This window comes from Tamandua tetradactyla, chromosome 2, assembly GCF_023851605.1.
Source record: "Tamandua tetradactyla isolate mTamTet1 chromosome 2, mTamTet1.pri, whole genome shotgun sequence".
In the NCBI taxonomy this organism is placed as follows: domain Eukaryota; kingdom Metazoa; phylum Chordata; class Mammalia; order Pilosa; family Myrmecophagidae; genus Tamandua; species Tamandua tetradactyla.
This window is the reverse complement of record NC_135328.1, coordinates 189855009-189882389: the sequence shown is the minus strand read 5'-3', so window position 1 is coordinate 189882389 and position 27381 is coordinate 189855009. Positions and strand designations below refer to the sequence as shown.

Here is a 27381-nt window from a genome sequence, read left to right as displayed (position 1 = left end):
GAAAACCCGGAAAAATCCACAACAAAACTACTACAGCTAATAATTGTGTACAGCAAAGTAGCAGGTTACAAGATCAACATTCAAAAATCTGTAGTATTTCTATACACTAGCAATGAACAAGCTGAGGGGGAAATCAAGAAACGAATTCCATTTACAATTGCAACTAAAAGAATACAATACTTAGGAATAGATTTAACTAAAGAGAGAAAAGACCTATACAAAGAAAAGTACAAAAAAACTGTTAAAAGAAATCACAGAAGACCTAAATATATGGAAGGGCATACCGTGTTCGTGGATTGGAAGACTAAATATAGTTAAGATGTCAATCCTACCTAAATTGATTTACAGATTCAATGCAATACCAATCAAAATCCCAACAACTTATTTTTCAGAAATAGAAAAACCAATAAGCAAATTTATCTGGAAGGGCAGGGTGCCCCAAATTGCTAAAAACATCTTGAGGAAAAAAAACAAAGCTGGAGGTCTCGCGCTGCCTGACTTTAAGGCATATTATGAAGCCACAGTGGTCAAAACAGCATGGTATTGGCATAAAGATAGATATATTGACCAATGGAATCGAATAGAGTGCTCAGATATAGACCCTCTCATCTATGGACATTTGATCTTTGATAAGGCAGTCAAGCCAACTCACCTGGGACAGAACAGTCTCTTCAATAAATGGTGCCTAGAGAACTAGATATCCATATGCAAAAGAATGAAAGAGGACCCGTATCTCACACCCTATACAAAAGTTAACTCAAAATGGATCAAAGATCTAAACATTAGGTCTAAGACCATAAAACAGTTAGAGGAAAATGTAGGGAGATATCTTATGAAACTTACAATTGGAGGCAGTTTTATGGACTTTAAACCTAAACCAAGAGCACTGAAGAAAGATAAATAAATGGGAGCTCCTCAAAATTAAACACTTTTGTGCATCAAAGAACTTCATTAAGAAAGTAGAAAGACAGCCTACACAATGGAAGACAATATTTGGAAACGACATATCAGATAAAGGTCTAGTATCCAGAATTTATAAAGAGATTGTCCAACTCAACAACAAAAAGACAGCCAACCCAATTACAAAATGGGAAAAAGACTTGAACAGACACCTCTCAGAAGAGGAAATACAAATGGCCAAAAGGCACATGAAGAGATGCTCAATGTCCCTGGCCATTAGAGAAATGCAAATCAAAACCACAATGAGATATCATCTCACACCCACCAGAATGGCCATTATCAACAAAACAGAAAATGACAAGTGCTGGAGAGGATGCGGAGAAAGAGGCACAATTATCCACTGTTGGTGGGAATGTCAAATGGTGCAACCACTGTGGAAGGCAGTTTGGCGGTTCCTCAAAAAACTGAATATAGAATTGCCATATGACCCAGCAATACCATTGCTAGGTATCTACTCAAAGGACTTAAGGGCAAAGACACAAATGGACATTTGCACACCAATGTTTATAGCAGCATTATTTACAATTGCAAAGAGATGGAAACAGCCAAAATGTCCATCAACAGACGAGTGGCTAAACAAACTGGTATATACGTACGATGGAATATTATGCAGCTTTAAGACAGAATAAACTTATGAAGCATGTAATAACATGGATGGACCTAGAGAACATTATGCTGAGTGAGACTAGCCAAAAACTAAAGGACAAATACTGTATGGTCCCACTGATGTGAACCGACATTAGAGAATAAACTTGGAATATGTCATTGGTAACAGAGACCATCAGGAGTTAGAAATAGGGTAAGATAATGGGTAATTGGAGCTGAAGGGATACAGACTGTGCAACAGGACTAGATACAAAAACTCAAAAATGGACAGCACAGTACTACCTAATTGTAATGTAATTATGTTAAAACACTGAATGAAGTCGCATCTGAGCTATAGTTTTTTGTCTGTTTGTTTGTTTTTATATATATATTTTTTGTATTTTTAATTTTTATTTTTTTCTCTATATTATCATTTTATTTCTTTTTCTATTGTCTTGCTATTTCTTTTTCTAAATCGATGCAAATGTACTAAGAAATGATGATCATACATCTATGTGATGATATTAAGAATTACTGCTTGCATATGTAGAATGGAATGATTTCTAAATGCTGTGTTAGTTAATTTTTTTAATTAATAATAAAAAAACGAGTTAACAAAAAAAGCAACCATAAAAATTAATAAAATTAACAAAAAAGAAAGAAAAAGTAACTATAGTTCTATATACTGCAACAATCAGAAATTGAAAATTTTATAAATACCAATTCCAACAGCTTCAAAAATATGAACTACTTAGGGATAAATTCGTCAAAAGATGTGGAAATTCTGTACACTGAAAACTACAACACATTGTTCAGAGAAATTAAAGGCAAATACATGAAGGAATACTGTATTCATGGATCAGAAAACTCAAAATCATTAAGCTAACAATTCTCCCCACATTTCTCTACAGCCTCAACATAATCTCAGTCAAAATTCTAGCAGGAAGAGACGAGCAAGATGACAGCACAGGGAGATACGGAATTTCGTCCATCCTCTAGAGCATCTAATAAATTGCTGGGAACAATCTGGGACAATTATTTGGAGGACATCCATGACTGGACACACATTGTACACCAGTCTGGAATGGGTGGAAGGGCCAAGATCACACCACAGAACTGTAAGTAAAACCCCCAAAAGGTGAAGGCTGGCGCCCCTCCCCCAATGGCAGGGCAGGCTCCATCAGAAACACTTCCCTGTGGGAAAAAGAGGCCTCTTCTGGGAACATGGGAGGGAAACCAAGCTCCAATTGAAGTTTTAATTTAACAAATTTCATCTACTGAATACAAGCTCTAAACACAGATAAGCTGAGAGCAAGTAGAGAAGGAATCCTGAAGTTTCTCCCAGCACATAGGAGGCAGGACTGACAGGGGAAAAAAAAAAAAAAACAAGACTTTTGAAACTGGCTCAGTTCAGAACACTGGAAAAAGGATGTACTCCAAGGCACATAGAGCCAGGTACCACCTCCAGCTCTTGACAGGGGAAACTTGGGGGTTGGGGACTGGCTCTGAAAAGGGATTTTCTTTTAACTATTCTAAGTAGCTCATTAGAGAAAGCCTCAGGCATTTTCAATTGTCAGCCCTGATCCAGTTAAGACAGATTTGAGAGTAAAAGTAACAAGTTAAGTGAAGGAATTACTTTCTTAAAGGGCTTATCTTACCCAGGAAAAGGGGGACCAGGGACCAGTTCAAGTGGTGGCCCTCAAACAGGGAATTCAGATATCAGGGGTTAAACCCCAAACCCACTTTCTACATCAGCCTCTGTCTCAACCACACCCCTGGCAGCTACACGGTCATCTTAGAATTAAACATACCACACCACTTTATACCAGTTGGCAACTGCAGGCTGAGAAGCACCACCTGCTGGGAAGGATAGGGAAAACACGGAGTCTAGAGGCTTCACAGGAAACTCAAACAACATGCTGGGTTTCATCCCCCAGGAACATTGATACTGATTACACTCTCCTGTTTAGGCCTGGGTCTGTTTTGTCTGGGGAAATATAACTGGGGTCGGTGATATCTGAGAATACCATCAAAGAAAAAAAAAAGCTCCACTTAGGCAGGGCAAGAAAGAAAAACAAGAGCTGAAAAGTTCTGAACTGTTAAATAGAAGCTATGCTAGAGGTCTAGAATAAGTTGTACTGAACACCAAAAAAACAGATAGAGAAAAAAGCCAACTAACCAAAAACCTTAGGTAAAAGAGTGAAAACAACTTTCAGAATAAACTAATCAAGGAAATCAGATGCTGAGACACCAACAAAAAATTACAAGTCATACTAGGAAAAACAGATTTGGCCCAGTCAAAGGAACAAACTAATACTTCAAATCAGATACAGGAGTTGAAACAACTAATTAATGTTCAATCAAACATGCTAAATCAAATCAACGAGTTAAGAGAAGATATGGCAAAAGAAATGAAGGATATAAAGAAAACACTGGACTAACATAAAAAATAACTTGAAAGCTTGAAAAAACAAATGGCAGAAATTATGGGAATGAAAGGCACAACAGAAGAGATGAAAAGAAACAATGGAGACTTATAACAGCAGATCTGAAGAGGCAGAAGAATAGATTAGTGAACTAGAGGATAGGACATCTAAAATCCTAAACACAAAAGAACAGATAAGGAAAAGAACAAAAAAATATGAGCAGGGTCTCAGGAAACTGAATGACAACAAGAAGAGCACAAAGATACATGTTATAGGTATCCCAGAAGGAGAAGTGAAGGGAAAGGGGGCAAAAAGAATAACTGAGAAAATAACCACTGAAAATTTCCTATCTCTTAAAAAGTCATAAAATTGTAGATACAAAAAGTACAGCATACATCAAACAGAACAGACCCACAAAGATCTACTCCAAGACACTTACTAATCAAATTTTCAAATGTCAAAGACAAAGAGAGAATTCTGAAAGCAGAGAGAAAAGTGATCCTTCACATACAAGGGAAGCTTAATAAGACTATATGCAGATTTCACAGCAGAAACCATAGAGACGAGAAACAGTGGTATGATATATCTAAGATTCTGAAAAAGAAAAAGTGCCAACCAAGAATTCTATAGCCAGCAAAACTGTCCTTCAAAAAACAAAGGAGAGTTTAAAATATTCTCGGACAAACAGACACTGAGAGGGTTTGTGACTAAGAAACTGGCTCTACAAGAAATACTAAAGGGAACATTATAGGGAGATAGGAAAAGGCAAGAGAGAGAGGCCTGGAGAAGAGTGTACAAATGAAGACTGTCAGAAAGGGTAAAAAGAGAAAATAATAATAATAAAGGATCTGACATATAAAATGCAAAAGACAAAATGATAGAAGAAATTACTGCTTCTACAGTAAAAACATTAATTGTTAATAGATTAAACTCCCCAAAAGACACAGACTGGCAGAATGGATTAAAAAACAGGACCCATGAAATTAAAAAAGAAGAGAGAGGGCGGTGCAATGGTGGCTCAGTGCCAGAATTCTTGCCAGCCACGCCAGAGACAAGGGTTCGATTCCCAGAGCCTGCCCATGCCAAAAAAAAAAGAAGAGAGAGCAAAACTTGAGGAATTAACTGTTCTCCTGGGAGAACTAGAGAGCAGTAAACTAATCTCAAAGCAAACAGAAGGAAAGAAATAAACAAAGATTAGAACAGAAATAAATGAAATTGAGAATATGAAAACAATAGAGAAAATCAACAAACTAGAAGTTGGTTCTTTGAGAAAAATCAATAAAACTGATGGACTCTTAGCAAGGCTGACAACAACAACAACAAAAAGGAGAGGATGCAAATAAATAAAATCAGAAATGGGGGGTGGGACATAACTACTGACCCCACAGAAAAAAAGGAAACAATGAGAAAGTACTATGGGCAACTATATGCTAATAAACTAGACAACACTGATGAAATGGACAACTTCCTAGAAAAGCATGAGCAACCAACATTGACTTGAGAAGACATAGATGACCTCAACAAGCCAATAACAAGTAGAGATTGACTCCATCATTATGAAGCTCCCCAAAAAGAAAAGTCCAGCACCAGATGGCTCCACATGTGAATTCCACCATTCATTCAAAAAAGAATTAGTTCCACTCCTTCTCGAGCTCTTCAGAGAAACAGAAGAGGAGGGAAAGCTACCTAACTCTTTCTATGAAGCCAACATCACCCTAATACCAAAGCCAGACAAAGATACTAAAAGAAAAGAAAATTACAGGCAATCTCTTTAATGAATATAGATGTGAAAATCCTCAATAAAATACTCACAAATTGAACCCAGCAGCACAGTAAAGGAATCATATACCATGACCAAGTAGGATTTATTCCAGGTATGCAATGCTGGTTCAACACAAGAAAATCAATTAATATAATACACCACACATCAATAAATCAAAGTGGAAAACCACATGATCATCTCAATTGATGCAGAATAGGCATTTGACAAATTCAATATTCTTTCTTGATGAAAACACTTCAAAGGAATAGAAGGGAACTTCTGCAACATGATAATATATGAAAAACCCACAGCTAATATCACACTCAATGGGGAAAGACTGAAGGCTTTCCCTCTAAAATCAGTCTTTCTCCCTAAAATCAAGAACAAGACAAGGATGCCTACTGTCACCACTGCTATTCAACATTGTTTTGGAAATACTAGCTAGAGCAATTAGACAAGAAAAAAATAAAAGTCATCCAAATTGGAAAGGAAGAAGTAAAACTTTCACTGTTTGTAGGTGACATGCTATAACTGACGTAGAAAATTAAAAAAAAAAAATCTACTGCAAAGCTACTAAAGTTAATAAATGAGTACAGCAAAGTGGCAGAGTACAAGATCAGCACCCAAAAATCAGTAGTGTTTCTATACACTTGTAATGAGTAATCTGAAGAGGAAAACAAGAAAAAAAATTCCATTTACAATAGCAACCAAAAGAATAAAATATTTAGGAATAAATTTAACCAAGGCCACAAAAGTCCTATATACAAAAAAACTACAAGAAATAGCTAAAAGAAATCAAAGAAGACCTAAATAAATGGAAGGACATACCATGTTCATAGATTGGAAGTAAATATAGTTAACATGTCAATTCTACCGAAACTGATTTACATATTCAATGCAATACAATTCAACTGAAATTCCAACTTACTTTGCAGAAACAGAAAAACCAATAATCAAATATATTTGGAGGGGCAGAGTGCTCGAATAGCTAAAAATATCCTGAGAATGAGAAATGAAGTGGGAGGTCTCATACTACCTGACTTTAAAGCTTATTACAAAGCTACAGTGGTCAAAACAGCAAAAATCCTAATAGGCCTTTTTTTTTTTTGAAATTGATAAGCTGATTCTAAATTGTAGAAAGCTATGCAAAGGATCAAGAATAGCCAAAACAATGCTGATAAAGAAGAACAAAGTTTTAAGGGTTACATTATCTGATTTAGATGTATTATAAAGCTACAGTAATCGAGTCAGTATGGTACTAGTATCAAGATAAACAAACAGACTGATGGAACCAGATGAAGAGTGCAGAAGTAGACTCATAAACATATTGTTGATTATTAACAAAGATAAAAAAGGTAAATTCAGTGGAAAAAAAGGATGGAAAAAACATGGTGCTAGAAAAACTGGATATTTATATGCAAAAAAAACCTGAACTTATATCCATAGCTTCCACCATGTACCAAAAAAATTCTAGACCTTAATGCAGAACCTAAAACTATAAACTTTAAGAAAAAAATCATTTTTAGATACACCAAAAAACACAATCCATTTTAAAAAATGATTAATTGTACTCATCAAAAATAAGATCTTCTGCTCTTTCAAAGATACTACTAAGAGATCTTTCACCTGGCATGCTGGAGATCTGGGTTCAATTCCCAGTGCCTGCCCATGCAAAAAAAAAAAAAAAGAGAGAGAGAGAGAGAGAGATCTTATATAAAGTACATCTCAAAGAATCCACAAGAAAGCTACTAGAGCTAATAAACAAATTCAGCAAAGTGGCAGGATATTTGATAAACACGTAGATGTCTGGTGAGTTTCTATACACCAGCAATGAACCATCTGAAAAGGAAATCAAGAAAACAATTCCATTTACAACAGCATCTAAAAGAATAAAACACTTAGAAATAAATTTAATCAAGGAGGTGAAAGTCTTGTACACTGAAAACTACAATACACTGTTGAAAGAAATTGAAGAAGACTTGAATAAATGGAAAGCCATCCTGTGTTCATGAATTGGAAGGCTAAAATGTCAATACTACCAATGTGATTTACAAATTCAATGAAATCCCTATTCAGATTCCAGCAGCCTCTTTGCAGATATGGAAAAGATGATTCTCAAATTCATATTGCTAAGGGCCCTGAATAGCCAAAAACAATCTTTAAAATGAAGAACAAAAGTTAGAGGACTCAAAGTTCCTGATTTCAAAACTTACCACAAATCTACAGTAATTAAAACAGTGTGGGGCGGGCCGCGGTGGCTCAGCGGGCAAAGTGCTTGCCTGCTATGCCGGAGGACCTCGGTTCGATTCCCGGCCCCAGCCCATGTAACAAAAACGGAGAAACAAAATACAATAAAACAAGAAAATGTTTAAAAGATGTTTCCCTTTCTTCCTCCCTTCCTTCCTTCTATCCTTCCTTCCTTCTCTCTGTCTTTCCTTTAAAAAAAAAAAAAAAAAAAAAAAAAAAAAACAGTGTGGTACTGCCATAAGGACCAACATACGGATCAGTGGAAAAGAATTGAGAGTACAGAGCTAAATCCACATATCTATGATCAGTTGATTTTCAATACTATTAAGAGAATGGAAAGACAAGCCACAAACTGGGAGAAAATATTTGCAAATGTCATATCTGATAAAGGACATGTGCCCGAAAAAAATACATATATATATATATTTTTCCCCTATCTAAAAAATTTCTTACATATATACATGTAAGAAATTAAACCAAATTTTTAAATGGGGGGAGGAATTTGAACACTTTGCCAAAGAAGATATATGGATGGCAAATAAGCACATAAAAAGATGTTCAACATCATTAGTTGTTAGGGAAATGAAAACCAAAACCATGAGATACTATTATACATCTATTACAAAGTCTAAAATTTTTTAAAAACTCACCATACCAAGTGGTGGTGAGAATGCAGAGCAACTGAATTTTTACACATTGCTGATGGGAATGTAAACTGGTACAACCACTTTGGAAAATGGCCTGGCAGTATAATGGCCCAGCTAGCCATTCCACTCCCAGGTATTTACCCAAAACAAATTAAAGCATATCTCCATACAAAGAATGTGCACAAATGCTCTCAGAGGCTTTATTTGTAACAGCCAAAATCTGAAAACCTAAATATCCATCAACAGATGAATGGATAAACAAAGTACAGTATACACATACAATGGAATACTACTAATTAAAAGGAATCAACCACTGATACATGCTAGTGTGGAATGAACCTCAAAAACTATGCTATATGAAAATCGCTAGACACAACTATATATTGAACAATTCCATTTACATCAACTGGTTTAGAAAAGGCAAATATATAAACAGAAGTTCTATCAGTGGTAGTGTAGGGTTGGGCTGGAAATGGGAATGACATGAGGGCTCTTTTAGGCAAATGGGCACAAGAGAATTTGGGGGGTTTATAAAAATGTTATAAAAGTAGATTAGGGTGGGCCACGGTGGCTCAGCAGGCAAGGACGCTTGCCTGCCATGCCAGAGGACCCGGGTTCGATTCCCAGTGCCTGCCCATGTAAAAAAAAAAATTACCTCATGCCATGCCAGAGACCTGGGTTTGATTCCCAGTGCCTGCCCATGCAAAAAAAAAATTATTACCATAATCTCCTTTACAAAATTTACAAAAGTCATTTAACTGTACACTTAAAGGGATAAATTTTGTGGTATGTAAATTATACTTCAGTAAAGGTGTTAAAAAGAAAAGGATACAGACAGTATGATTTCATTTATACAAAAATTCTAGAACACGTACAGGGACTGAAAGCAGATCAGTGGTTGCCTTGGGATAAGGGAGAAAGTGGAATGGAGGGATTAAAAAGGTGCAAGAGGAGACTTTCTGTGGTGATAGTTATGGGTGTATACATATGTCAAAACTTATCAAGTTGTATACTATAAACGTGAAATTTATGGTATGTTAGTAAAGTTGTTTTTAAAAAGGTATGCTGTCCACCAAAGGGCAAACATTCAATGTAGCTGAAGTAGAAAGCAGAAGAAAAACAAAAGAGCCATTCATACACCCAAAAACGTATTTTTAATGGCACAATGGTCCACTTTTCCTCTCCCTCGCTCCTCCTCCTCTACTCCCCCTCCTCTTTCCTCTTCTCTTCCATATTCCCCCTCCATCTTCCCTCTCCTCCAACCCTTCTCTTCCCCTTCTCTCTCTTCCCCTTCTTCTCGCTCTCTCTCTCCCCTTCTCTGTAGTCCTCATTCTCTCCCTCCATCCCTGCTCTGAGAGTACCCTCCTCAAATTAAACAAGCCAGACCCAGCAATTAATGCCATAATTCAAGGTAAAAACAAAATCTTCTATCTATTCCTTTTTGAGTAAGAACATGCAAGGCACACATAAGATGTTCCCATTTATCCTGGTTGTATTATCACAGTCCATAGGGGGCTCCCTCTTTGGTAAGACGTGTGCTTATTATTAAAGAATGATTCACAAAACTTTAGCTTTCAACACAGTTGATTTGAGACAAAATTTTATTAAAATAAAACAAAACTACCATCTCCACTAAAAAAACCTTATCAGAGGAAAGATAATGTCTTCCTGTATCCTGCCTCCTGCTAAGAAATGGGCATGAGATGCCCATAGTAGCAAAGCCAATGGGGTTTAAAGACACAACTCCAACACAATTCTCAGCAACTGAAGCTGAGGCTAAAGAAGACAGCACGGTTTATTTTTGTAGTTACATGTCTTTTCAGTCTCCTTTGAGAGACTTATGTCATCTAAGAAGGGGAGAAGCCTAGGGATGACAGCCTGTTGGTGTTAAACAAGGGATGGCTGTTTTTGATACTGTTTTTTCTCATGGTTTAAGCTCTGGCCATTAGTAGTTTAGGTACTCACACCAAAACCCTCATCATCTCTTGCATCAAAAATCAGCTTACAAAGTATCCAATAAACACACTTCAAACTCATTTCACATAATTAAAACCCAATAAGTAGATTAAAGAACTCTTAGGAGATTAGAGGAGAAAGTAAGTAGTTATAGAAAAAAAATAAAAGGTATAATGGTTTAGGAACAAGTATTTTTGAAAAATGGAATACCACAATTGCAAGGATTTCTGTTAAACGTACACAACAAGAAAACAGACTGTACCATTTTTATCTTGATGCAATAGGTCACTCATAAGATTAAACGGGGTCAATGGAGTGCCTAATCAGTACATGCAAACAGACAGACAGTAAAGTTTAGGTTGTTGAGGAGTCAGTTATCCACACAAATTACCAAGGTCCGCAGTCTTAATGGGGGCCAGGGGATAAAAAAATTTTGGTAACAGTTTTTAGTCATCTGCTGCTCAAATAACTCAGATTCTGGGAAAGACAAGTACCTGAGAGATTCCGAATTTGTCAGGAAGCAATAGCCTGAAAAAAAAGAAGTGAACCACTGGCAAAACTTCACATACCTAAAGAATTAAAGGAAACAGGAAACATTTAAAAAAGAAAAAAACTAAAGAAAAAAATTAGCAAACGAAAAAAAACTATAACCAAAACAACAAAAAATAATAAGAAAAATAGAACCTTGTTTAGGTTTCTTTTTTTTTCTTTCTTTCTTGCTTAGGTTTCTGATCTTGGATACGCAAGGTTTTTTGTTGCTGCCCACACTCCATGCCTTTATCTGTTAATAAGCTCAGGCCTTGTCAGCACAAGACTTCTCTTCAATGAAAAAAGACAGAGAGAGATGTCCAGATACTTGGTTCATTTATCCTCTCAGTCATTTGTTCCACAGAAAGCCACTGGCTTGTAGGGGTTGAAATGCTTAGACAATTCACTGGAAATGGGGAGATGGTGATAGTAAAGAAAGGAATGCCTCAGTCTTCTTCAAGCCAAATCTTACATGTGGGGATATCTAATTGAACCTTCATTTCCTGGGCTCTAAAGTACACCCTCCCTCCCCTTTCAAAAAGCAGGACTAGTAGCAATTAATTGCCAATGGCTGAACCACCTGTACTGTATAAGTTCCAGGACTCAATCAATAAGCTTTCATTATACTCCTAACAACAATTCAAAGACTCAAGGTATAGAAAGGATGAGGCCTTAAACCAAACAATAAAGTCTCTCCCTCTTTCAGAAAGGGTAACAAATTGGTTATATTCCTTTCCACTTTTGGAACTGCAAAAGGTCCACAACACCTGCTCTTGCATACAATATTATCTAGTTTTCTGCAAGAATGAAAAATGTATTCTGACAACACAATGCAGCTTCTACAGGCATTTTCAGCCAAGACAAAAGCAAGTTATGATGCAATTTCTTCCCACTTTGGATGCAGAGTTGCTTGACCCACCCTAGTGAAAACAGTACAAACTAGAAACGAGTGCTGATTAGTCATTCCTAATCAGGCGATCTGAAATGCATACATTTCTCTTCCTTTTCCTAGTGCACTAAGCAGAGATTTAAACTCCAACTCCTCTCCCAAAAGAAATGTCTACAAATGCACAGGATGATCTTACGATGCTTCCAGAGCTATTCGTGGCATTTAGGATAAGAATCAAGATCCTAAACTGGAACTCTTATTCACAGCTGGTGGAAATGTATAGTGGCATTAACACTGCGGAAGACAGTCTGGCAGTTCCTCAGAAAACTAAATATAGAATTACCCTACAACCAGCAATACCACTACTCGGTATGTACTCAGAGAAGCTGAAAGCAGTGATATGAACAGACATTTGCACACTGATGTTCATAGTGGCATTATACTCTATTGCCAAAAGATGGAAACAATCCAAATGTCCATCAACAGATGAACAAACAAAATGTGTTATCATCATACGATGGAATATTACACAGCAGTAAGAAGAAATGAGGTCCTCAAGCATATGACAACATGGATGAAACTTGAGGACACAATGCTGAGTGAAACAAGACAGACACAAAAGTATAAATATTGTATGAGTTCACTAATATGAACATCCTAAAAAATGGTGGTGGTGGGGTTCTGCCATATTGAAGGTGAATATGAATAAAAAAGGTTGTTTAAAGTCATGTATCAACAATTAACACTATAAATATAAATAAGTTCTTGCATGACACTTTATACAAAGTATTGTATTGTCAAAGGTATGAGACTTTATACAAAGAGTTAATAATTGAGGAGTATATGGGAAAACTACCTATTGCATGCTATGGACTATATTTAAAAGGAATACCTCACTAGTACCACAACAAAGGGTGGGGGAGAATAAGAGTTAAGGGAAATTTGGGGTTTTCTCTTTGGTATGGGTGTGTCTATCTGTTATTGTTCTCTTTGGAACAATGAAAATTGTCTAAAATTGAAAGTGATGATGACTATACAACTGAGTGAGGATACTGTGAGACACTGTTTATTTGCGATAGAATATACGCTATGTGAATGTATGTCAACAAAATCTGCAGATTCAAAATAAACAAATAATAAAAAAGTGAAAAAAAAATTGCGCTCCTAATTATGGCATAAAAGACCAAACAGAACCCATCCAATTGTGGGTGGTAACTTTTGCTTAGGTGGTTTCCATGGAGATGTGTCTCCATTCATTCAAGTTGGGTCGCTTCCTGGAGCCCTTTAAGAGGGAACCATTTTGGAAAAAGCTAGAGAGCCAACAGAACCCATACAGTCAGAGATCTGTGGAAATGCATAAGAAAAATGCCCCCAGGAAAGCTGTTGAAGCCTGGAGAGAAAGCTAGCAAACATCATCAGACGCCTTTCTAGCTGAGAAAGAAACCCCAAACATCATCAACCTTCTTGAGCCAAGGTATCTTTCCCTGGATGCCTTAGTTTGGACATTTTTAGAGACTTGCCTTAATTTGGACATTTTCACAGCCTTAGAACTGTAAACTTGCAACTTAATAAATTCCCTTTTTAGAAGCAAAAAAAAAAAAAAAAAAGACCAAGTAGAACCTGTCTGAATCTCAAGACTTCATTTGCCCCAATTCTTAATTTTTAGTAATGCTTGTAGTTCTCAACATGCGATGCCAAACTATGTAATGCCTCTATGCAATACTATCTGTAGCAAAGGCCCACTCCTACTCAGGGATCATAATCCAAGTTCAATATTCCTTCCCCCATGTCTACCCACTCACCATGTTAGATTACAGAGCTCTCAAAATCCTGTTCGCTAACAGCAATTTATTGCCTTCCCAGTAATGGTAAACAAGAAAAAAAAAGCACTACCCAATGAACATGAGATCTCAAACAGACCTTTCTTGCAGTGTACACCTAAATTCTGCCAGGCCTCAGGGCTTTTTGCTGTTGTTGTTGTTGTTTTAATTTTTTTACTTTATTTTTTTTAAATATAACAACATACAAACACATTCTTACCATATGATCATTCCATTCTTGGTATGTAATCAATAACTCACAATATCATCACATAGTTGTATATTCATCACCATGATCATTCCTTAGAACATGTGCATCAATTCAGAAAAAGAAATAAAAAGAATAAAGAAAATAACTCATACATACCATTCCCCTTACCCTTCCCTCTCATGACTGCTGGTATTTCTACTTACCCAATATATTTTATCCTTTGTTTCCTCTATTTTTTCTAGAATCCTTACCAATCCCTTTCATTGATCACTAGCATTTCAATCTACTAAATTTATTTTAACTTTTGTTCCCCTTATTTCTTTTTAATCCATATGTTTTTCTCATCTGACCATACCATAAATAAAAGGAACATCAGACACAAGATTTTCACAATCACACAGTCACATTGTAAAAGCAATATCATTATACAATCATCTTCAAGAAATATGGCTACTGGACCCCAGCTCTACATTTTCAGGCACTCCCCTCCAGTCTCTCCAATATGCCTTAACTAAAAAGGTGATATCTACATAATGCATAAAAATAACTTCCAGGATAACCTCTCAACTGTTTGAAATCTCTCAGCCATTGACACTTTATTTTGTCTCGTTTCTTCCTTCCCCCCTTTGGTCGAGAAGGTTTTCTCAATTCCTTGATGCTGAGTCCCACTTCATTCAAGGATTTCTGTCCCACACTGCCAGGAAGGTTTACACCCCTGGGAATCATGTCCCATGTAGAGAGGAGATGGGCAGTGAGTTTGCTTGTCGTGTTGAAGACCTCAGTTTTCACATTTCCCAGGGACTGTCAGACCTAGAGCTACCATATTTATTATCTTACTGGTTTTGGTCATAATTATCCCATAGTATGTTAGAGACAGCTCACACCAACTCACAAGAGCCAACTGAGTATCCCAACTCTGCAATTAGTAACTTGGTAGATAGATCTCAACTGTCCTGGCACGTCATACTATGTAAACTGGCAAGCTCTATAACCCAGATTATGTTGTTGTTGTTGTCTTTTAGGGAAAAGCCAGTTGTTAATCAGTAATCACACTACAACTGTTATCCACATAATGATCTGGATTTCCTCCACTGTATGACCCAATCTCCTTCTCTTTCACCCAAAACTTCCAGGGAATGATCTGGAACTTCTATTACATGTTCAAAAAGTTTCCTAAAAGTTGAAGGGGACTTGAGGTCAAGAGAAGCATTTTCCCATACAATCCCTCGTTGTTCTAGCATGCAGCTTATTATATTCTAGGAGAAGGAGAAGCTGCGTGAGGCACTGGGGCAAACAGTAGAGAACAGGACAGTCACCTCCTTCCTCCTGGCCTCATTCCAAGTCACCTCCACAAAGAGGCCTCTTGATCCTCCCTAAAGTGGGACTCCTCAGCTAGACTCTGTGCTAGATCCAGCTTTTACTTATTAAGTTGGAGAGGCCTCTTTGGGGAGACTGACACTAAATGTCTTATTACCCTCTTCATTTAAAACAAAAAGTCTTCTATATTCTAGTCATTTTATGCATTGTTCCCTAAACCTCCTGCAAAACAGCCTACATAACTGACAGAATCCAGTGTAAAATGAAAATGTGGGTCACCTTATTCAAAAATTACCAAGAATTTCACAACCGTGACAGCAGGACCTTTCTAAGTAAAAGAACTTGTGCAAATGCACAGGTCACATGCCCACAAAGCCAACCCTGAGCACCTGTCCTTCACTATAAGCCTATCCTCCCCTGATAATACTGTTTTCCATGTATCTAATATGACAGCTACTTATTCTCCCATACTTCAGGATTGAAGGTGGGTTGTTATATTCTTTACTCTTCCTCCCCAAAGCCATTTCCAAACCATTTCTCATCCACTTTTTTGAAAAATCCTCTTCTCCTTTGCCATTCTGCTATACTACACTTTAATACTCATCACAGCTGTCATCTCCCAACTAATCACACTTCTTACTTGACTGATGCCTTTGCATCTAGCTCTCAAAATTCCTCTGCACCCCAAGTCCTTCCTGAAGAGTAAGAGGGTTAAGAGGACGACTCTGGATAGAATCAGACTGCCCGGGTTCAAATCTTGGTTCTACCATATATTACTGTGTTGCCTTGGCCATTATCTTTAAACTTTCTGTCCCTGAGTTTTCCTGTTTATAAAATGGGGACAGTAATAGTGCTTCTCTGGAGTTGAAAGGATCAAAGGAGTTAATATATGTAAAGGGCTCAAAATGGTACTGGCACATGGTAAATATTAGTTATTGCTACTATAATCATCATCATCATTAAAGACGATCTCAATGTTCACATGGATGACTCATTTAATGTTCTTTGAGCTCACTGAATTCTTTAAGTTTGTTTCCAATAAATTTCTTCTCCAATCTACCTCAGCAACCCTCTTCCATATTTGCACCCCAGACCTATCATCACCAGAGTTTCTTTACCTTCAAAATCTTAAATTCAAATAGCTCATACTCTGACCACTACCACCTGGTCCTTTCTAGGACCCAGCATCTGCTTCCCATCACAGAAACCTCTAAATACCAAACTCCTCTACCTTATCTTTGTAAGTTCCCTCCTATCTTTGCTTCCTTCCTATTCTCTTATACACTCTCTTTCATTCACTCTCATGGACAACCTCAATTTCTATGCCCTAATTTCCTTCTACACAAACTAAGGGTGAAGTTCCAATCTTGGATAAAACTATTAGCCGTTACTTGACAGGGTTGCTGAGAGCTACTAAGGAGAATCAGTTAACTGTAAAGATGAATGCCAATGATAAATTCATGGTCTCTGTCTTCAATGCTTCTCAGCAATCATTCTATTTTCTTACCTAGTTTACCATCTTCTGTTCTTTACAATGGCTATTTCAGACCTTTACCACTCTCCCAAATCTCTATTTTATCTGCCAACTACCCCATTTCACCTTCTGCTTCTATTCTTAGTAAGTTGATCTTTCCTCCTACTACAGAAAAAAAAAAAAGAAGGATGCAATTAGAACTACCAAAATTTCCTTCTACCAAATCTATAAACCTACCTTAGACATCTGTATTCACCCATTCCTTCCTTCCTATCACAGTGAAAGTGATATCTCTCCTCCTGCCAAAGGCTAATCCTGAGCTCTGTGGTCTGGATTCTAATCCCGCTGCCCTTAAGGCAGTGGTTCTCAAAGTGTGGTCCCCAAAAGCAGCATCAATATTATACAGGAACTTGTTAGAAATGCAAATTCTCAGGTCCCCTCCAGACCTACTGATTCAGAAATTCTGGAGTTGGGGCCAGGCCATCTGTTTTTAACAAGGTCTCCAAGTGATTCTAGTGCATGCTCAAGTTTGAGAGCCTTAACTCTACAAGGTTTTTTACTGTTTATCTCCTTACCTGTATCTTCAACTTCCTTTTCTCAAGTACTGCTTCTCTGGCCTGCACCACTGCAGTAGCCTCCAACTTGATCTCTCCACATACGTTCTTCTGCTTCTCCAGGCTACTCACCACACAGCCAGGTTTCTGATTATGTTATCCCCTGCTTAAAACTCTTTAATGACTTCCCATTGATCTTAATACAAATATCAGTATTTTAAGGCCCCATGGCTTCTGGATACCTCTCAAGCCTCTTCTTTCACCATTAGTTAGTTCTCTTGTTCTGTTTGCCCAACAAGACCAATAAATTTATTGATTTTGCCATGCTCTAGGGCATCTAAAAAACTTTGAAATTGTCAGCACCCTCTGCCAAAAATATTCTTTCCTAGTTTCTTCTCCTAATTCCAACTTCTACATCAAATCACAAATTAACCTTTCTTTCCTTAGAGTAGCTTTCTCTTACCCCTTAGTCTCATTTAGGTTCTTATAGGCTCTTGCAGCACTCTATACTCACCCTCTCAATAATCTACATCACACTTAAAATTATTTAATTATTGGAAATTTAATGTTTTTTCCCCTTATCAAAGCATAATTCTTTTAGGACAGGAATTATGTGTATCTTTATGTACTATAATATTCCTAGTGCCTAGCTTAGTTCAGTAACTTGTACCTTGCACATTACAGATGCACAATAAATACTTGCTGACTGACTGAGACTTTGCATACACTGCAGCTCTATCCAGAATGTGAAATCCTATACATTCTTTAAGAAATAAGTTAAACATTCTCTGTAAAGTCTTCCCCGCACATACCCATCACCTGCCTGTCCAAGTGAATCATTTTCTCTTTTGTGTTCCTACTGTATTGTGTACATAAATCTATTAATGTAATAATTAAATACTATTGTAAATACCCATCTTCATGTCTGAATGCCTAAGTTAAAAAGTCCCTGAGGGCAGTGACCATGTTTTGTTATCCCTTGTATCTCTAGTGCTTAGAAAAGTACCTGACATTGATATTAGGTTTCCATAAAAGTTTATGGGCACATCAAACGTATCCCTGATAGTACCCTGATAGTACCTGATAAGTTTTTTCTTAATATTAATTTTGGGTTCCAATTCCAGTTATGTAATTTATTAGCTGCATAATCACAAGGCAATTTGTTTAACCTCTTTATCTGTTTTGTTTTGTTTTGCTTTGCTTTGTTTTGGCATGGGCCAGCTCCAGGAACATTTAACTTCTTTGCGCCTCAGTTTCCTCATTAGTAAAAAGGACTAATAATACTTATTTGGAAATACTGCTATGAAAGTTAACAAAATGACATAGTACAATGATCAACACACATGGTGGCTGGCATGTGATAGCCTCCCCACTCTGGCTTTAACTTGAAAGACAATTAGGACAAAACAAATACAAAAATAAGCCACAGCAATCAAGGGAGACTGAGAATAGTGTGAGTCATTTCTTTTAAGCATTTGCCCAGGAAGATCAACAATGAAGAAACATAATAAGCAGAATAAACTCTACTGGTGTTATCTCCCTTTGCATACACAGCTTGGTGATAATTCACCCCAGAAATCTCTTGGCTAATGGACACATCCAGCTCCCCAGCCCAGCAGACCAAGTCCTTATCTGCAATGCCAGGCATGGTTAATTCAGATTGAAATAGAAACTACCTCATAAGGAGTGTGTTTACAAGAAGGAGATGGGGAAGGAGGAGGAGAACTTAACGGCAACCACATCAGTCAAGTGTTTTGCAATTTGGCAGAAAACACTGCAGAACGTTGGTGGAGACTAACACCCACACAACTGCACTTACCTGCAGCCAAGAGCCAGTTTACTAGATAGTGAGCGGCTTTTCTGCTTTTTACCATAATGACAGTCAGGCTTACATGGAGTGAGCATCTCTAAGATCAAATAACCCTTGTACCACTAGGCAGAACCAGAGAAAATGACACCAAGCAGGCTTATACATACACTCTTCGGCCTGTAAGCCATGCTTATAAGCATCAGCTTCATTGCTCATGTGTGGCAAATGCCAGAGCAGATTTAAGTTTCTCTGCTCCTTCTTTTAAGATGCTTACCTCTGCAGAGCCACTGGTAGTCTGATTTAATTCCTTGGAGTCATTCATTTTAGAATGCTGTGTGACTACAGGTGTAACTACTTCTTCACTGGGACCATCTCTCTTCTGAAGTCTCCTGATTAAGCTCAGCTGGTCACGGGAAGAAACAGCAGGTCTGAGTGGTGCGCTGAATGGGCTCTGCCCTCTCCAAGATGCCCCACTCCAACCTAACCCCAGACGATGTGGTACATCATCTTCAGGTGGAAAATGCAAATCATCAGCAGTTTGGAATTTTTTTAAAAACACCAGCATGGAATTGGAAGTGTCTGTCCTAAAAGCCCGGCAGCTCTGGGGCCTGCTGCAGTTTGCCTGAATGCACATCCCTTCTAGCCACCAAAAAGCATGGCAGGCAGAGTCCTGGCAGCAGGCAGCCCAACATGACTGGAGAGAGGGGGGTCCTTCAAGAAGCCAGAGGTGATTTTCTCCCCCAGATCTGAGGCCAACTCCAAATTGGGTCTTCCCCTGCTGGCACCTGCTCTCACTGGCATCTAAAAACAAAGAATGAAAACATTTTAAGATGAACTAAAAGCAGAGACCACTGCTCCATAAGGAGGCTGAACACTAGCATTTGAGGTTATTTTGAAGACTGTTTTTTTAAGAGGGTGGAAAAGCTGTCTAGTAAGTGGAACAGAGGTAGTGAAAGAGAGTGCTTTTTTGTCTCAGGATATTTCAGCTTGCACAAGTACTGCTCTACATTCACTACTGGCTCCCCTTCTCAATGAGTACCTTCCTCAGATAACTTTTACACAGAACCCCAGTTCATGATGCAGATAAGAGAGGCTATTCTGGTGGAAGTATGTAGGTGAGGGGCAGGGAGGGAAAGTAGAATCCCACCACTTGACCTCCCACTCACCTCCAAGGAATTTCTCAAGGACATTGGTTCTATGGGATCAGCAGAATAGGTAACTGGACAAGCTGGAATATTTTCCCCACTGAGCAGCTAGCAAAACAAATCAAGTACTCCTGACCCCATGTAGGTTATGGGCACATCGATTTTCTAACCAGTTGGTAATATGCATATCATAGTATCAGCCAGTAAGCAGGCTTACCAAAAATGTTAATCATGAGAGGGATTTCTGCTAGAAGGAACTTCCTAATGACAAGCTATGACATGATAAAAAGTAAAGGAACATAACAAGTATAACAGAGATCTACTATCATTAACTTAGGTAACATGGCCCAAATTTAACCTGGCTAATGCTGCTTGTGGATAAACTTTGGGCTACTGAATTACTATATGACAGTGAGTTTCCTTGATAATACTACCTCACCTCATTTTCTTATTATGAAGTAAAGTCAAAGCATGTTCTAAATGAAAATTGTTATAAAAAGCTATTTTAAGGCATTAGGTAACCAACTGTTTTCAGAGTTACTATACAGGGCCAGAACAAGGGTGAGGCAAGAGAGGAGTCTCAGGTATACTCACTCTCAGGGTCATGGAAATGCAGGATCTGCTTACCTGACCGAGAGTGAGTGCCCCCTTAAAGATTGTGCCTGAGACATTTCTCCTTCCTCACCCTAGTTCTGGCTCTGGGGTTATGACATAGAATATATAATAGGATTACATATAGAAAATAAGCAATAGAATCAAAGCTCTGAAAAGATGGATAATCATATCTGCATGCACATATAACAAAAAAGGGCTTTAATTAAAGCAATGATCTGATAATCAGCCAAAGCCAACCTGACTCCCAGGAAATACTTATTAAATATCCAACAGACTAAATGTGGACACACCTGTTAACTGGAAGATAAAGAAAGGCTTTTGGGCTACCAAGTCTAGCACTTTGGAAACCAGGCTGCCATTGTTCTTTAAAAGAAAGGAGAAATACACCAGATAAGGCAATGTACAAAGTCAGAGAGAGTAGAACTTCCTCAAGAAAAGATGAAGTGTGGTGCAAGGGTAGTTAGAGTTCTCACCTGTCATGAGGGAGAGCTAAGTTCAATTCCCAGTCCATGCACTCCCCCACCCCATCCCACAAAAAAAAAAAAATGAAGAAACGGAAACTATGAAAAAATGAAGCTAACAAAAGCTACCTCTCATTTCTTCATCACCTTCCCCTACAATCACCAATGGCATGAATCTTGGTAACAGCTACCTGTGTATACAGGCGACACTGAAATCAATAGTTATATCTGCAGAGTGATGCCTTGATAAATCCAGAGTGATGCCTTGATAAATCCCAGAAGGATTTGAACAGTGAATAAAAAAGTATTTGCAAAGTTCCCTTGGGGGAATGGTGAGAAAGGGGGAAAATTCAACTTTCCCAAGTGGAGAATTCTTGATATTCTCACAAGCAGTGGGGTCAACCAAAGCAATAGGCTGAGCCCTCAATCTTGGGGTTTGTTCATATAGGCTAAGCCTACCTAAAATTAGGCCTAAGAGTTACCCCCAAGAGAACCTCTTTTGTTGCTCAGATGTGGCCTCTCTCTCTTAGCCAACACAACAAACAAACTCACTGCCCTCTCCATTCTCTGTGGGACATGACTCCCAGAGGTGGACCTTGCTGGCAACATGGGACAGAAATCCTAGAATGAGCTGGGACTCAGCACCAAGGGATTGAGAAAACCTTCTCGACCAAAAGGGGGAAGAGACAAATGAGACAAAATAAAGTGTCAATGGCTGAGAGAATCCAGAGTCAAGAGGTTATCCTGGAGGTTATTCTTACATAGTAAACAGATATCACCTTTTTAGTTAAGGTGTAATGGAGAGGCTGGAGTGAACTGTCTGAAAATGTAGAGCTGTGTTCCAGTAGCCATGTTTCTTGAAGATGTTTGTATAATGATATAGCTTTTGCAATGTGACTGTGTGATTGTGAAAACCTTGTGCCTGATGCTGCTTTTATCTACCTTATGGATAGATGAGTAAAACATATGGATTAAAAGTAAATAAATAATAGGGGGAACAAATGTTAAAATAAATTTAGTAGACTGAAACGCTAGTGATCAATGCAAGGGAGGGGTAAGGAGTAAGGTATGTATGAATTTTTTTCTTTTTTCTTTTTTATTTCTTTTTCTGAATTGATGCAAATGTTCTAAGAAATGATCGTGATGATGAATATACAACTATGTGATAAAAAAAGAATGTTTATATTGTATGTTGATTGGTTTTATTAATAAAAATTTTTTTAAGTTGTATCTGTGAATACTGTCAGTTACCTTTATGTCAATTTTCCCTCATTGTTCTCTGAATCATTCTCATATTTAACATAACAGATGAAAATAACTGCACTTTTTCTGTAAGTAACTATTTTTTTTTTTTACTGTACTATGACCTCCACTTCTGCCCTTAAAGGAGGAACTGCTGTAGGGTTTGCCCTTCCAACAAAAGTAATTAGAAAACTAGACTAAAAATATGAAACAACTGTCTTCAGATATTGGACAACAGTATCAAGGGTACAGTGTAGGACTATACTCTTGATAGAAAGGAAATAAACAAAGTGAACCCTAGATCACCCCGGCTTTCTGCTTAGAGGCACACTCTAGATAATGGCACAGGGAGGGGGGACCCAAGTAAAATTGAGCAGACTTGTTAAGCTGAGGAAACATAGAGTTCAGGAAGGCTGTGATGGCTAGAATTTTGGAACAAAGTACCAGAAAGGAGGAAACTAACAGAGAAAGAAATCTAGATAGCAGTCCCCTTCAGTTTTTGGCTGAGTCCTAAATTACACATGTGTAGACTGAAACGCCACAAGAGAAACCAGAAATTATTTTGAACTGAATGAAAATGAAAATAAAACATATCAAAATTTGTGGGATGCCATTAAGGCAGTGTTTAGAGACACAAAAGCTTTAAACGTTTATTTTAGAAAAGAAGACAAGTTCAAAATCAATCTATGCTTCCATCATAAAAGCTAGAAAAAGAAGAGCTTACCAAGTTACAGATTTTGCAGTCTATTAAGAGAAGAAAGATAAAACGTGTAGTTTCAATTCAGTGTGATAAGCATTATAACACGTGAGTATAAAGTCCACTTAGAGCACATGGAAGAGTCAATCTAATTTAGGTTTGGCTAGTCAGAGAATACTTCTTGGGGAAGTGACACCTAAACCGGGATCTAAGGGAGGAGAAGGAAATAAAGCAAAAACAGTAGGGAGGTAGGAACTAGAACATTCCAAACAAAGGCCCAGAGGCTTAGAAAGAAATGGCAAGAAGAATTAAAAACAGTTCAGTGTGGTGAAATATAGTTTCTTTCTCTATACAATTTCATCCATACCATGGCATCAATTACTACCCCCCTTCTTCCCACTGCTCCAAATGTGGATTCATATTTCAAGTCCAGGCTACTTCTCTGTTGCCTTTAAGTGACAATACAAAACGGGATAGTTCTTTATCTGTCTGTTACATAAAACAAAACTACATGCTAAATCTAAACTACGCTTCTTTCCATTTTGTTTTTCTTTTTAAGAACATTTGTAGGTTTACCGAAAAATAATGCAGAAAGTAGAGTTTTCATATAACTTTCACCTCAACCCCCCTCCCACACAAACACAAAACTTTCCCTATTTTAACATTTTGTATTAGTGTGGTCTTCTTTCAGTTTTTGAAAAGTACTTTGCTCTTTCCTCCCATACAGTAGCTAAAACTATGAGCATGGATGAAATTATTCAGGAAGATGGGGAGAAGAGAAAAAGTCTAGGATTCATCTTCATGTCCTTCCTTATCCATGTTAGATTCTATGGTCCATAACTTCAACCTCTCCAGTACTAATATGATAGCCTCCGCTCCTTTGCCCCAGTTGTCTGGGAAAACAGCAATCATGGATGAATCTAATTGTTCTGAGAACAACTGGGGAAAAAATCCCACAACTGCATAGACTGGTGCCACTGTAAATAAATTGGTCTCCATTCTCACCAGCATCATTCTGCCTGGCCATCTTTATGTGCCTATTTTCATTTACTTTTTCCCATTTTCCACAGTAGTTATTTTAGATCGCTTCCATGTTTTATAAAATTCAGGTATCCCTACCTTCCACCTAGCTATTATCCTTATATCCTTAATTCATTCATCCATTCACCAAATATTAATGAGCAACTGTGTCATGCTAGGCATTGTTTTGATGGTGCTTATAATTTAAATGAGAGAGACAGATATTAAACAACACAATAATAAATGTAGGACTGCAAACTAATGTAAGTGCTCTGAAGGAAAGAAACCCAGCCTTTGTAGAATAAAGATAATTAAGCTTGGAATTTATTGTACAGATATACTAGCACATATGTGACATGATGTATGAACAAAGATTTTCACTGCATGTTGCTTGAAATAAAAAAAAATTGGAAACAATTTATAAACTCATCAATCGAAAACTGGTTAAATAAATTATGGGAGATTCATACAAAGGAATATCAGGGAGCTGTTGGAAAGAATAAGGCCACTTATTTCCCAGAACTGAGACCAGGAATCTGTACTGGGGGTGCAAGCAGGCTCCATGCCAAGCTACTAAGGGATGGGGGAGGGGCCAGTGAGAACACCACAGAGATCCTACCACTTAAAAAGAACTGTTTTTCTCACTTCGGCACTTGCACATTACTATAGCCTTTATTTGTTTTCTGGAGCTTTTAGAAAGATTTTTATGGTTCTTCTTGCTGGCTGTTCAAAGCTTCTGTAGGGGAATGGAGCCTTGAAATATGTCCTCCATCATCTTTACTGGGGCGGGGACTTTACTGAGTACTTAAAAAAACAGATGTTATTTGATGATGTTCCATTATGCGTTCAATAATAAAAATGTGAAAGGAAAAACAGTTCTTTTTCATCCATTCACTGAGTCAAAATCCTCCCTCTTAGAACGAACATCAATAGTTAAAAGACATAGGCTGTAGTTTCAGCTCTGGGGCCATCATTTCCTAGTAATTTAACCTTTAAAAGTAATTTAAACTCTCCAACTCAATTTTTAAAAATTATATACTGGGAATATCTTCCTTTACTACCTACAGAATTGTTATAGGTTCAAATGAAGTAGTAGATATGAAAATACATTGTACTTTAATGCTTACAAATGAAAGGCATTGTTGTTATTCTTTGGAGAAAGAGTTAATGAGAGGAGGAAGCAGTAAAGCATTAGTAGAGTTAATATTGGATTCCAGAAGTAACTTGGATTAAAAGTAAAATGAAAATAATCCCAAATTTCCCAGGGCCCAAGCAAAAGCAATATTAAATCCTTTATAATAAAGAACTCAATTATTAGAACCTAGGCTGAAAACCCTCTGAGAAAGTCTGAAACTCCCTATTGGTAGGCACATGGAGAAAGCTTACCTATGGTAAGAACAGGAGGGCAGAGCCAATCCTTTTCTTTCTAAACCATGGCAAAGCAGAGAAGACAGGGTTCCCACACATATTACCTGGAGGATCCCCAAAACAGGAGACTCTGAAACTAGCAATGCTGATTTAACATTACCATCTTTCAAAAGACAGATTTCTAATAAATCTGGCACAAAATCTAGACCAGGTTTCATAATTCCAAGCAGCAGAGTGGCAAAGTCTACAGAATATATGAATTATTGCCAGAAGGAAATTCATCAAATGCTTTCAGGAAGCTGTGAACCACTCTGGAAATATTTAGAGTTAGTAAGGTTGTCTGCATTCTTAAATCTCAGGTAACAAGCTTAACTTCTTGAAAAAAACTTGGAAATTCACTGGCTGGCAACCAAACAGGAAAGCAGGGACAGATGTCTGCTATCTTAGGGGGTTAACCTATTAAAGTCTCGGGAAATTTACACTTTAACCAAATTCTTAACCTTTGTATTCCAATGGAAGGGCTGAGATGGTGGGAATGGGAATACAGAGTATCAGTATTGCTCAAAAAAATAATACTAGTATTACTTAAAAAAAAAAAAAGAAGAAGAAGAAGGACTAGTAAGTTCTTCTCTTGAGTGGGGAACTAAGTTTGTGCTGAAACAGTACATAGTTAGGGTGTTTTACAGCCGAAATGTGCCCTTAATTTTCACATTCATTGAAGTTAAATATTTTTTGTAATCTCACATTGTGAGATTCAAGGCATCCTCAAAAACAACCAATAAGCCATTCGAAGCTTTTCTTTGATAATTATACCTGTAATGAATTAATATCAAGCAGAAAGACAGAGACCTTAAATTTGGTGTGTAGTCAAATGATTGAACTATGATGTTATACTATCTGGCTTCTTGCAGCAATTATCGAAAATATGCATGTCTCAGAAGCACTGAGTCTCAGCCAAGATAGCTGCCATATGAAATGAGATAAGCAGGCAAAATCATCAATTCCCAAAACAACTCACAGGAACCGTTCAAGAACAAACCACTTCAGAGTTCTCTCTCTCGCCATTGCTTGTTGGAGTTAGATTTTTGTATTCTTTCTGGGCTGTCGTTTCTTTCTAAACTATCTTATAGCCGTCTGAGGAAATTCAGTCAGCATCAACTTCCTACTTGGACCCAAAGCTCTGGGAGGACTCTAGAGCTGTGACTAGATCTCCATGGACCCAACACAGAAGCTTAACCCAGTCTTGACCCCGAAGTTTTCCCTGATGTCTACTGAAGACAGTTCCCAGAAAGACTTGGTGGCCTCTTATCCTTTCTCCTCAGAAATGTTAATAAAGAACCTGAGCAACTTGACTCTCAACCCTGGTACCCAGTTCCTTTCCTCTCCACTGGAAGATTCACTCCAACAGTAGGATGGAGAAAAGATCAGCCGGGGAAACAGAAATAAGTTTCTCTACCAGAGGGGTACAGTAAGGACAATGTTATCTCAGCATAAAGAACCATTTGAGAAGATGGCAAAAGTGAAATATCTCTACCCCAACCAATCTTATCTGGTTAAAAAAAGAGTTAACAAGCCCTCGACTTATGTCAAGGAGTTCCAAATGGATCAAGAGGTGAAATTTTAAACTATATCTGTCTTTTTTACCTG

The 27381-nt window shown here is 37.6% G+C and overlaps 1 protein-coding gene across 9 annotated transcripts in view; it reads right to left on the bottom strand.

The window, feature by feature from the left end:
• KIAA0319L (KIAA0319 like) overlaps nt 1-27381 on the bottom strand; it is a 220936-nt gene that overhangs the window by 169949 nt on the left and 23606 nt on the right. For 8 of the 9 annotated variants that reach the window (XM_077150345.1, XM_077150350.1, XM_077150343.1 and 5 more), the window contains exon 3: nt 19461-19987. The exons of the other annotated variant lie outside the window; for it this stretch is intronic. In XM_077150345.1, the coding sequence (XP_077006460.1) occupies nt 19461-19987 (527 nt within the window). The remainder of the gene's footprint in view (nt 1-19460; nt 19988-27381) is intronic. 9 annotated transcript variants of the gene reach the window in all.